This window comes from Corvus hawaiiensis, chromosome 6 (genome assembly GCF_020740725.1).
Source record: "Corvus hawaiiensis isolate bCorHaw1 chromosome 6, bCorHaw1.pri.cur, whole genome shotgun sequence".
In the NCBI taxonomy this organism is placed as follows: Eukaryota; Metazoa; Chordata; class Aves; order Passeriformes; family Corvidae; genus Corvus; species Corvus hawaiiensis.
This window is the reverse complement of record NC_063218.1, coordinates 57,648,032-57,660,000: the sequence shown is the minus strand read 5'-3', so window position 1 is coordinate 57,660,000 and position 11,969 is coordinate 57,648,032. Positions and strand designations below refer to the sequence as shown.

Genomic DNA, 11,969 nt, shown 5'->3' with positions numbered 1-11,969 from the left:
GCCTCGTCGTTAGTGCTCTTCGCTGAGGTGGTGTATTAAGTGGAGCGACAACAATCACAAAGAGAGTCCGAAGTCATGTTTTTAAACTTGCCTGAAAGCGGGGTGGACTGTCCTCTCATACAATTTAGGGACTCGCACATCTGCGTGTCACTAGTTAAAGTCTTCCCTCTAGGACAAAGCAGAAGAAGTACATTAAAAAGTGTGGAGCGACGCCGAGAAGGTGTGCGGGGCGGCGGGACGCGGCCCGGGGGGAGCGCAGCGGAGCGGAGCGGGGCGGGCGGCGCTGCGCGGGGGCTGCGCGGGCACCGGCGGCGAGGGGGGGGATGGCGGGGGGAACCCTCCGCCGGCTGCCCTGTGTGTTGGGAGCGGGGCTCCATTTTTACCTCCGGGTATTTCCTCGAGTTTTTTTTTTTTTTTTCCCCCTTTCCGCGCGGCACTAGCAACTTTTTCTCCCCCAAACTCCCCGTCTTGTGATTAACTTCTTTTTTGGTCTTTAGATCTTCCCCTTTTTCACTGTACTGTGACACACGCTGTCTACCTCGCCTCACTGCTTTAAAAAGTAAGAACAGGAGGGGGTGAGAACTGTTAAACAAAGCCTACAGAAAGCGAACAATGGCTTCCATTCTGCTCCTCTACCCAAACCCCGAGTGCAGAAACCCAGGCTCCTTAACCAGCCGCGCAGCTTCCCAACTCAACGGACCAACAACCCTCCAACTTACAAAGAGCAGAGAAACAAGCCCCTTCTCCCTTCATTAGTGCCTGCCTTGACCCAGCGCCTGGACAGTCCCCAGCGCCTTCCCCCCCACCCCCCCCGCTCGCTCGCTCGCTCCCTCGCTCGCTCGCTCCCTCCCTCCCTCTCTCCTTCCTTCCACTACTCCCTCTCTCCTCCTCTCGCCACCTTCCTTCCCTCCCTCCCTCCTTCCCTCTCCACCCCCGCCACCCCCCGGCCCACTTATTTATTTATTTATGCGTCCCCATGTATTTATTTAAAATCGTCGCGGGTGAAAATGGAAAAGTAATTTCTCGTTATAAATATCTGGCAGTAATTGTGTTACTGGTGCGAGTTGTTAGGGGTTGTAAAAAGATACAACAGCTCAGTGGGGTGCTCAATTGGGGAGGGACAATTACAATAAAGAGCCCATTCAAGGGGGTTGCTTAAAAAAAAGGAGGTAAAATAATGAAATAGTCGCAGCCTTCATTTTCTCTCCCTTTTTTTCGCCTAAAAATACTCATTCTCTTTCTTTTGCGCCTATAATGAATATTAATTTTACTCTTCCTGCATATGATGGAGAAATCAAAGAGGCACGTTTCCCCATTCAGGACTAGCCATGGTATAATTTATTAAGTAGCTTTTAGTAATCTTAAATCCATAAAAATAAACGTCAAACAAGTACTTTCTCGCAGCATGAAGACTTTAACTGGTAAATATTTACTGCTCTTTGGAGAGCTACCTGATTAGCAGCAGAGCAAGCTACACTGTACTTCAATGGAGATGTGGTGATATCTCCTTCAGCTGAACTGAACGTGAAGTCATCCCTTTAATACACCGAACACGTCTGCATAGGCACACACCGAACGGGAAACACACTACTCCAGACACAATTTCCTCCCATGTTTCATGCACAAATCATAAACACGGGGCCTACGGGGTGAAAGAAGCCCTCCAAAAAGGCACCAGTAAACTTCCAGCACTCAGCTCTGCCCGCACGGACCTCAGAAATGACACTGAGTGGGTTTAAAAGAAAAGAAGGGGGAAAAAGCAGGAGGGGAAAAAAAAAAAAAAAAAAAAAGCTACGAAACAAAACAAACCCAAACACAGCCGAAAGCAGTTTACAATAGAGGGCGAGGGTAACCAAGGTCTTCAGCAAGGTAAGAGGAGGCGTGGGGCAAGGAGCTGTGTGTCTGCTCAGCAACTCGCCACCGCCTCCAGCCAGCGGCCGGGCAGCCCCGGCCAGGCCCGCCGGCCCCGCAACACGAGCGCGAAATCGCCTTCTCCTGCCGTGCCCCGCACTCGCTGCTACCCCGCAGGACCCCCGACACCACCGGGCCCGCGGGACTCGGCCGGCTCCCTCCGAGAACTGGGATGCAATTTGCCGTGTCCTAATAGGCCGGGCCTAATCTGCAACTCGGTTTTTAATCTCGAAATCTTCATATAATCTCATGGCAGAGAGCATTTTTTCCCCCTCTCCCGGTGAAACCGTAATTAGACGTTAAGGGCAAAGTTTCGCGTTCCCGGAGCAAACGTGAAAAAGAAAAACGAATCGGTTCGCGATGAGTTGTTGGTGAAGGTCAGCAGCTATAAACATTTATTGTTAAGGCCCACTTTTATTATTTTATGCCCCTAAGATGGAGAAGATGCAGTCACTTTTCTTCTCTAGTACGTTGTTGTCGTTTTCCAAAACAGGCTCTGCCAGGTACATTGAATCATTCGAGAAAGTTTGTTTTTAAACTTTCCAGAAATTATTCCTGCTCTGCACGCCCATGTAAACCCTCCGTGCAAAGCGTTACAAGGTTAAATTCAAACCCAGATTTGTTTTGCAATTGCACTTGCGAGGAAAAAAGGAATCAAGTTTATTGTTGCCCTTCGCTGGAGCAAATATTATTTTTTTTCTTGCATGGTGAAGAGTTTGCAACTTCTTAAAAATTAAAAAAAAAAAAAAAAAGAAAAGCTTTGCTGTAGTGGGGGATTGCAGAGGTGGATCAAAGGGGCTCTTATAGAAATAAGAGATGTTAAGGGTTTTTAAATTAAAAAAACAATTAAGGCATATCAATTTATAGAGGGAGTAAAAAAAAATTCCCCAAAGCCGGAGCACGGCGAGCCCCGGTGCCGAGCAGGGACGGCGTGGTGCGGAGCGGCCGGCGGGGCCCGCCGTGCTCGGTGCGGGCTGCTCCGCGCCCCCGGCGCTTCTCCCGCGCCGGAGCTGGGAAAGTTGCCGGCACTAGGGACAAGTTGGGAAGATCCCCGGGTGGCTGATTAAAGCTGACAGCCCTTCAGCTCCGCTCAGCTCCCCGCCTGTACCGCGCCTGGGAGCTGACTTGGCCTAGGATATGGGTTATTTTTATTTATTTTTTTTTCCCCATGCAACTCTCCCGGCCGCTCGCTCTGTGTTTTTCTCTACCATCAGGGGTGAGCCTTCCCTAACCGAGACCGCAGAACACAAAGCAGAAGTCAGGGACGGGGCCGCCCCGGGGGGCAACGAGGCACCGCTTGCCTCCCTCTCTCCCTCCCACGCGGCGTGGCGTGGGGCCGGAGCTCAGCTCGGGTCCCGCCGCCCCTACGAGCCGGGTACCGGCAGCGTCGGCACCACAGACACCGGCACTTGTGCTTTCCCTGGCCAGCAAACGCTGCGTGGGAATTATTGCTGCTGGTGTTGGCACTGGTTTCCGAGTCAGATGCTTTAGCTTTTCCAGAGGACACGGGCTTATGTGAAAGGCAGAAAGTTTGTGAGCTCCTGGGCTGGAAAGTTCCCTGGGAAGCTCTCCGGAATGCAAATGGGAATATGAGAGAGAGAGAGAGAGTGAGAGAGAGAGGAGGGGTGAAAGAGAGAGAGCCCTGCCTAAATATTAAAATGCAAGGAGGGAGAAGTTGGGAGAATAAATGAACAGACTCACCTTTATGAGGCATCCTGTCTTGTTGTCAAAGCTCCTGTCAATAGTTTAACAGCGCACTGATTTGAAATGATGGTGCTTTAAAAAGAGTTGCCAGCAAAATAGTTTTTCTCCACTGAAGCTGCTGGTTGTGTGATCTTGAATTCCTGGGAAGGAGACAGAGATTGACAATAAAATGGGCTGTCAGTGACTGGAGAGCGAGAGATAAAAGAGTGTGTGAGTGAAGTGGGGAGAGAGAGGCAGAGCACACCTATGCTGATTGGTGATGGTTCAAGTGTATTAATGTGTGTGTGCCTTGGTCTCTGCCTCGCCTCCACTGCTCTTCACTGGCCCATTAGTGAAGCCTGACCTCTGTCATCATCTTCCAGCAAAACACTTCCTCCCTGCGCCCGGACCCGAGCGGGAAATGCGGCGGAGCGGCGGCCGGCGGTTCAAACCCACTAATCACTCCGCAACGTGCAAACGCCGCCCGCTCCCACCCGAATATCGCCGTATGCAAAGCGCCGCCAGCGCCTCCCCGCCGCCCATTGGCCGCCGCCGCCCGCCCCGGCCCAATTGGCCCAGGCGTTTGAATATGAATGCGCAGGGCCCGGCGCCGCCGCCCGCAGCCCGCGCCGGCCCCGCTCGGCCGGGCCGCTCCTCCGGCCCCGCTGCTCCGGCCCGGCCCGGTCCCGCTCGCCGCAGCCGGCCCCGGGGACAGCCGCGTCCTCAGGTCGGGCTGGGGGAGGGGGCCGCGGTGGCGGTGGTGATGGCGGAGGAGGCGGGGGGGGAGATCAATTTGCATTTAAACAGTTCGCTCCAGTCCGACAATGGAGATAAGGGGAAAATAACATTCAAATGGTAAAGACATAAATATTTGGGAGACAGGCGCTTTGTCAGCGGTGAATCGCCCGGAGCTCCCCGAGGCCGCAGCCCCCCTTCCCCGCTCCCGGCTCTGGGAGCGGGAGGCTCTGCCCGGCCGGGAAAGAGCAGAGCAAATACACCATTTACTTTGTGTATTGAGGGCTCTTGTGAAAGGCCCTGAAGAGTCCTTTACCAAACACTCACCAACTTCTCCCACGTGCCATTTGTTGACTAAGGGCTGCCGGTCTGATTTTTTTTTTTTTTTTAAAGAGATGCCACGGAGGCGTTGGAGAAGGGCAGAGCCGGGCGCTGGGCAGTGCTGCCGCTTTGTGCCCTTCCGAAGAGGCTCCCCCCTCCTTCCCTCTCCTTTTGCAAGGGACCCCCTTCACTGGCTGCCAGAAACTCAAGAGGGAAAGTAAGTAAATGACTTTGCTGCTCTGACCACACACCACAAGTACATTTGTTGAATGCCGGACTATTAAGACACACCTCAGTAAACTCTAAAGCAACCCCTCAGCGCATGCATTTAAGGTTACACTGGGAGCACCAGTCCGAGCTCAGGGTGTCCCAATCGGTTATGGCGAGTGGTCCAGGGGGAGGGGGAAGGGGAGGTCTTCATCGGGAAAAACAATAAAAAAAAAAGGCTTGGGGAAGAGAAAGGGAAGAAGGAGAAGAGACAGGAAAAAGAAATTCCAAGAGCCACCGCGGAAAGTGGAGAGTATGAACGCGCAAAGCATAAAATGAAGTCGTAGCCGCATACACTTGACTTCTCTTGACATGTGAAAAGTGCTAAAAGTCAAAGCTCATCAATAAAGTATCTTGAAATTGAATAAGAGCCCTGACAACCATTGCATTCTTAAATAAAGTACAATGAGGAGACAAACGACTCTGCCAAGGAGTTTGCATGTGAGTGAAAGGGCGCCTCAATGGGAGCGGGATAATGGGCTGCCCGGCCGTCATGCACTGTCATCCCCGGTCCCGCCGAGAAGCTGCCACCGCTCCCTAATAGCACAAAATGGGCTCTTAAGAGACTGCTGCCTGTCCCTCCGCCGCTCCCTTCCCTACCCTTCCTCCGACGCCGGGGTGCCGCGGTGACCACTCCGCTCCGCGCCCGGTGGGGAGGCCCGGGAGGCAGGGGCTGAGGTGGGCACCCTCCCCCCGGCCCTTTCTCCAACCTGGGAACGGCCCAAGCAAAGCCTTTCCTCGGAGGATGCGGGGAAGGCAGAGAGGCCCCGGGATCCAGCCGACCCCACCTGCAGCAGCGAGGGGCTCTGCCGCCTTGGTCAGGCCTAAGTCAGCCTGCGGGGCTTGTTTTGTATCGAGTTTTGTCCCGACTCATGCGTTTTTATAGAAACGGGGCCGAATATCGCGGTGGACACACGGGCGCATTTGGGTGTGATGGGATCCCCTCTGAAGGTAAGGGCAGCCCGGCCGTGGGGCTGCGGGGCACCCCAAGGGGGGCTCTGCCAACACCAGGGGCTCGGGCAAGGACCTCCCTCACCCGGCAGCCCCCTGCTCCCCGCGCTCAACTCACCTACTTTTCCTCAAAACTTTTCCAAAGTAACATCTGCCACCGAGTTAACCTGCCCGTGCCCAGACATCATTCCAGGGGCACCGAGGAAAATTTTCAGAGCGACAGAAGAGAGGAGAAACAAAGCCCAAAATGAAGTACGAACCTGTGTCCCGTGTGTCCGCCCTCCAGGGTCGCTGAGTCCCGGCGAGCCGTCCCGCGGAGCAGCCGGTCCCCTCCTAGTTGCCGCTGGCCGAGGCCGGGCGTCCCGCCGCACGCATCCTGCGGGCGAGAGAAAGAGGCTGCGATTTGTAAGCTCGCACCAATCTCGGAGGCTCCAAAGAGATTTTAAAACCCGGGATCTAGTCCTTTTTCTGGAGTGAAGTCAGTAGTGTCCGTGGCTTTTGATTTTTTTTATCCGGCTCTTTTTGTTGTTGGTGTTGTAGGGGTTTTTTCCCTGTTGCACTCCCTCTCTAGCAAATGAGCGATTTTTTTTTTTTTTTTACTCTTGTCCACAGGGCGTTAAAGGGGGGAAAGAGAAAAACCACTTTGTCCGAAATTGCAGGCAAATATCATTTTTACAAGCTCTCAATTAGCCATCCCTTGGATTAGCACCTTCTTACGCCTCCTCGCCAGAATAAAGCAGCCGTAATCTTGTTGCTATTTTCCCCTCGGGCGCCGCGGGCTTTGTGTTCCCTCCCCCCAAAAAAACTTTTAACGCCCCCACCCAGCCAAAAAATAAAAAAGCCCTCCCTGTGCGGGGAGGGGAGGGCAGGGGTGAGGCGGTGACGTCACGGCGGGGTGAGGGGGGGCGCCGCCGGAGCGGGAGCCCCGAGCCAAAGTTGGGAGGAAGAAAGAGCAGCGGGGCGGGACGGGCCGCGCGTGGGAGCGGGGCCGCTCAGCCCCGCCGCGTCCCACCGGGCCGGGGCTGTCCCGGCACGGAGCCCCGCGGGGTCCGGCCCGGCCCCGCGCCGCCATTTTACCTCCGCCCGCAGCGGAGGGGCCGTGCGGGACCGGCCCCGCTCAGGCCCCGCCGCCGCCGCCCCCGCTCCCCGTGTCCGCCCCCCGCGGGAGCGGCCGGCCCTCGGCCCCGGCGCTCCCGGCAGTCGTGCCCCGCCGGGGGCAGCAGGACCTGTCGGGACTGCCGTGCCTGGATACCTCCCAAGGAAACGCTTTGCTTTTGCTTTTTCCATCTAGCAGATTGCCACTCGCCGCTCTCCCTCCCTGCCCGGTCGGCCTGGTTTTCCTTTTCCTTCTTTTTTTTTTTTTCCCTCCTTTTCTTCCCTTTCTTTTTCTTTTTTTTTCTTTTTTTTTATTTTTTGAAAGTGTGTTTTCCACTTTTAAAATTACTCCGCTCGCCTTTGTAATTGGGGGAGAGGAGCAGCAGTGCTGTGAGGTGCTCCGCGTTCCCCTCTCCCCAAAGCCCTGCCCTCCTGCAGGCGCAGACCGCCCCCCCTTTACCCTTTTCCCGGGGCGAGGGCTGCGCCGTGGGACCCCGCGGCCGTGGGACCCCGCGGCCGTGAGACCCCGCGGCCGCTGCCCTGGCCCTCGGCATGGACTTAGGCACTCTTTGAAGATTTCTACTTTAAAATCCGCACAGGATTAATGTAACTAGCATTTTTCTGCATCTGTTTTTTTTTTTTTTTTTTTTTTTATCCCCCCACTTCTTTTTTTTTTTTTTTGCTTAACTATTCCAAACAAAAAGAAAAAAATGGGCGTAATATAAAAATGGTTTAAAAACCAAAGGTAAGTAACTATTGTACGTGGCAAGACGCGCCTTTTTGTTTGTTTTTCCTGATTAAAATAATTTTCACTTTTTAAATATGATCTCGTGCCTGGGTATTGAATTGTATTAAACAGGAGCGTTTGCTTCCCTTTCGTATTTTGTTAGGTGTTGAAGGCAGAAAGTGCTGAGTTAGAAACTCCAGTATCGTCTCGTTGTATTAATATCTGGGCTGCAAACTACCTTTTTTAATACCCAGAAAAATGCTTAAAGTCCTCATGTCCAGTTCGGTCTAAAACTGAAGAGATACACAAATCCTGACGTCTTAGACTACAATGCTTTTGCCTTCAGGACACTTAATGCCTGTTTGTATATGTAGAGACAGTGTTTGAAACCTATAATGCACAGGACACTGAGTTAAGTGGAGCTTTTCTAGTTTATAAACAATCTGCAAAAAGTTTGGAATCGATTTAACCTCTTTTATGTTGGCCTTTTGCATGAGGCACAGCTTCGCATGGCAGGCTAAAAGAAGGCTTTCTGGACCTTGCCGGAGTCGCTCTGAAACTGGAAGACGAACATACATCTTTCTTTACGAGAAAGCTTTTGATTATAAATATGGGAAAAGTGTCATGCAACCAGACCCGCTCGAAAAGCCTTCAGAAAAGAACGGGGGGGTGAAAGCTTAGCGCATCCTGACGGGCTTTTTAAATGCTATTGATTGGGACAAGCTGTTCAAAACCCCAGTAACAGTTAATCTGCCTGTTAATCAAGCCACTAAGGAGCTCAATGCGAGTTTTATTAGCAACTGGAGAACACAGGCAGCAGAAAGGATCAAAAGCCTACACCCTTGATATTTGTAAAACCAGGCTTTCCCAAAAATATATTTTCAATTACACAGTAATTCGGAGCTTATCAGGGCTCGTTCGCAGCCCCACGCAGATGGTTCCGCAGGTGCTGCCAAAGCCACGAAAGCAAATGAAGGAGCATCGCGCTGGCCCCGCCGAGGTGTGGGGGTTAAAAATAACGCATTAAGGGGGTGTCCCGCTCTCGCCTCTCTCCCATCTAGGACCTTTCTGGCCTCCCGAATTAGCAGCAAAACCTCAACTTGGCAAACCACGAGGAACCGACAGAGAAACTCCTCATATTCACGTCAATTGTGTTATTAGGCTGAGGGGTCGAGGGCTCTTTTTCTTTTAGCTGGCGTATTTGATTTATCGCGGCAAGTTTGCAGGGCATATTTCCTTCTGCCCATCCTTTTGGTAGAGCCTCTCATTTAATTGCTAAAAAAAAAAAAAAGTTTAAATAGCAAGATTCATGATTTGGAGAGCCTAAAAGTTGGATTCCAATTAATTTAATGACCAGAAATATTATTATATCGGCTAAATTCAACATTTGATCTTGTCATTTTTTTAATGCAATCCGATTCCTTTATATGTCAGCGAGATATGCATATAAGAGACTATCTGGTCAGAGGTAATTATGTCACAGCTTTTTCTCGGCATGACAGCTGGATAAACACCATCTCCAATAAACATCTCTAATTAGGGAGGAGGATCTGAGATAGATGGTGTTTGATTTATTACTGAAGGAGAATGTCCATTTACCGGTATATTATGGTGAAGCGTCACAGGGAGCGTTCCCACTAACGCACCGTAAGGAGTATTTGGAGATGCTCGAAGAAAGGTAAGCGGTGTTTTAGGTTTTACGCTGTTATTTTGTTTAGTGTTATTTCGGAGGAAGAACGGCCTTTATAGGGTACCACTCTTTTCCCACTGACGCCCTGATTTAGCAGACGCACCCAGGGCTAGGAAGACAAGCCCGAGTTTGGGGGCAGAGAGGTGGTCGCCTCTCGGCGACCGGACCTTTCCAACACGAGCAGGGCAACCGAGCCTCCTCGGCGACCGGCGAGCCGCCGGCGTTTCGCGGCGAAGGGCGGCTGGGACTCGGCCCCCGACGGCAGCTCGCCCCGGTTCGCCTCCCGCAGCCCCGCCGGCAGCCCTCCTTTGCGCGGCCCTCCGCGGAGCCGTGCGGCCCGGACCCTCCATGTCCCGCTCCTGTCCCGTCCATTCGGCCCGGGGGCCGGAGGCCGAGCCGGCCGCTCCAGGGCCCGAGGGGAGCCGAGCGGGGTCCTCCAAGGGGCGCGGTAACCCGCGGCTACCCCCGCCACCTGAGACGGGTCACGGCGAGGGAGCGGGGCCCGGGTCACGGGGCGGGGGGAGGGGAGGGGGCCGCACCGCCCGCGCGGGGGGAAGTTTGGGAAACGGCTCCACCGCCGGCCACCCCCTCCGCCCCGGGGCGCCCCCTCCGACGGGCGGGCAGCGGCCGGAGCCTCTCCCTCCCACCCCTCCTCCCACGCCCACCTGTTGTGCGGAGCTCCGGCCCGCTCTCCTCGCCTTCTCCCCGCGGGGCGAGGGTGCCGGGTCGGGGTGCCCGGCCCCTCCCGTCGGGCCGGCGGCCGGGAGCGGCCCGTGGCGCAGGGGGCGTGCGGAGACGTTACCTGTCAGCGGGAGCGGAGGGTCCGGGCGCGGCGGTCCCGCGGCCGGGAGGAGGTACCTGGCGGCTCCGGTCGCCAATTTCCACGCAAGAACCTGCCACACAGTTTAAATGTCAATGACAGCAAAAGAGGGGTGCTGCCTTTGCACTAACTTTCCCTTAATATCCACGCCAGCGCCTCCCCCATTGGCTGGGCCGCCCCGGTGACGTCACGGCGGACAGTAGTTAGCTAATGAGACATTTTAGGCGACACGAGCGCGAACGGCGCGAGCCCGGACCCCGCCCGCCCCGTCGGTGGGCTCGGCCCGGCCCGGCCCGGCCCCGCCTCGCCCCACCCGGGGCTCGGCCGCGGGACGGGACTCCCTTGGACCGGAGCACCCTTGGGCAGCGGCGGGGTCGCTGCCTCCTCTCGCTGCCTCCCGGCAAACGGGGTCTGCGGCCCGACGGCTCGCCCCAGCCCAGCACTGCCGGCAGCCGGGCCTATCCCCGGCCTGCCAGGCCGAGATTTAGGCTGACGTTTGGCTTTGTCCCTTCTGAAACGCGCTCCGAAGGGGGGACACTCTTGCATGGGGAAAAGGAGGCCCCCAAAACCTGCCCCCGTGTCTCCTCGGAAACGCTGTGGCCCCCAAGCCCTCAGCTCTCCTGCCGGAGTGGGGTGCTGGCCCCTGCGAGACGTGAGGGCAGAGCGCGGCCCGCCCCGGCAGCCCGCCTGCGCCGTGGCACCTCTGCGGGTGATCGGGGCCCGGCGGGCCCTGGCCGGGCTCTCCGTGCGCGCCCTCTCCCATTAGAACGGGAGGGAGAGGCCGTCATTTGCACACACTTGTCAGGGTAAATAATTCATCAGCAAAGAGGCCCCCCCGCCGCCGATAGTTTTATTGAACTGCACTTAAATGTTTCATGAACCTGCCGCCCGACTGGGATGCGGCAGGGGCTGCCGGATCCATTAGGAGGAGGCTCTGGCGGGGGGTGCGGGGAGGGCGCTTTGCGGGGTGCAGGGGTGCTGCTCCGGCCCCTGCTCCGGCTCTGCGGGTCAGGGACCCACCCGGGGCAGGGATCCCATTCGGATCCCGAGTGACCCTGTCCCTTACTTGGCCGGGCCGCGCAAGTCCCGCGCGTTGGCAGGTAGCGACGGCCCCGGGGGCGCTGCCAGGAAGGGGTTTCGCGGCGCGTTTGGAGCCGCTGCCATTAAGGGGCTTGCGGCTCCCTGCAACCCGGCAGGGTCCTCCAGGGAAGCGTTGGAAACACCACGGCTCCCGCCTGCTTATCTGGCTGTCAATAAAAGGAGATGGCTCCTAAAGCAGGGCCAGGTGCTGCCTCCCCTGCTCTCCAGCGCGCCGCTCTCCAGAAACTGCTCAGGCGTGAAGCCAAGTCTGCTTGGCCAGGCCTCGGCGGAGGCAGGCAAACAGCCCCTCGCCAGCGCCAGAGCGCTCTGTTTGCCTTTTTAACGCCTAAAAAAAAATAGAGAGAGGGAAGCAAGGCAGGAAGGTGGGGGAGCGTTGGGAACAAAGTCCGTATTCGGCCGAGAGGTCGCCTAAAAAAAAAAAAAATTAAAGTAATAAAGGATGGGGGGGGGGAAACCCTGCAAAGGCTGAGCTTGGAGGCAGGCGGGACCCCGGGGGCGGCCTCCTCTCCGTGCCGGGAGCTGCCTCGGGACGCTCCGTGGAGGGGGGGGGGGGCCCGGACAGACCCGGTGTCACCTCGGACCGGGCGGGAGTGTCCGGGGGCAGCGGCCGCCCCCCGCCCCCGCCGCGCAGCCGTGCGGAGCCCCCGCGCCCCGTCGAGCCGGGCAGG

At 56.0% G+C, this 11,969-nt stretch overlaps 1 protein-coding gene across 20 annotated transcripts in view; it reads right to left on the bottom strand.

Moving 5' to 3' along the window:
* The window catches only part of PAX6 (paired box 6), a 25,677-nt gene extending 15,374 nt beyond the window's left edge, over nucleotides 1–10,303 (bottom strand). For 8 of the 20 annotated variants that reach the window (XM_048307012.1, XM_048307013.1, XM_048307019.1 and 5 more), the window contains exon 1: nucleotides 92–135. Coding sequence is in view for 12 of the 20 variants with exons in the window: in XM_048307006.1 (XP_048162963.1) it covers nucleotides 92–140 (49 nt within the window). In the remaining 8 variants the exon portion in view is untranslated. The other 12 variants (XM_048307002.1, XM_048307009.1, XM_048307008.1 and 9 more) reach the window with 8 other exon arrangements.
* Nucleotides 10,304–11,969: the final 1,666 nt, after the last annotated feature.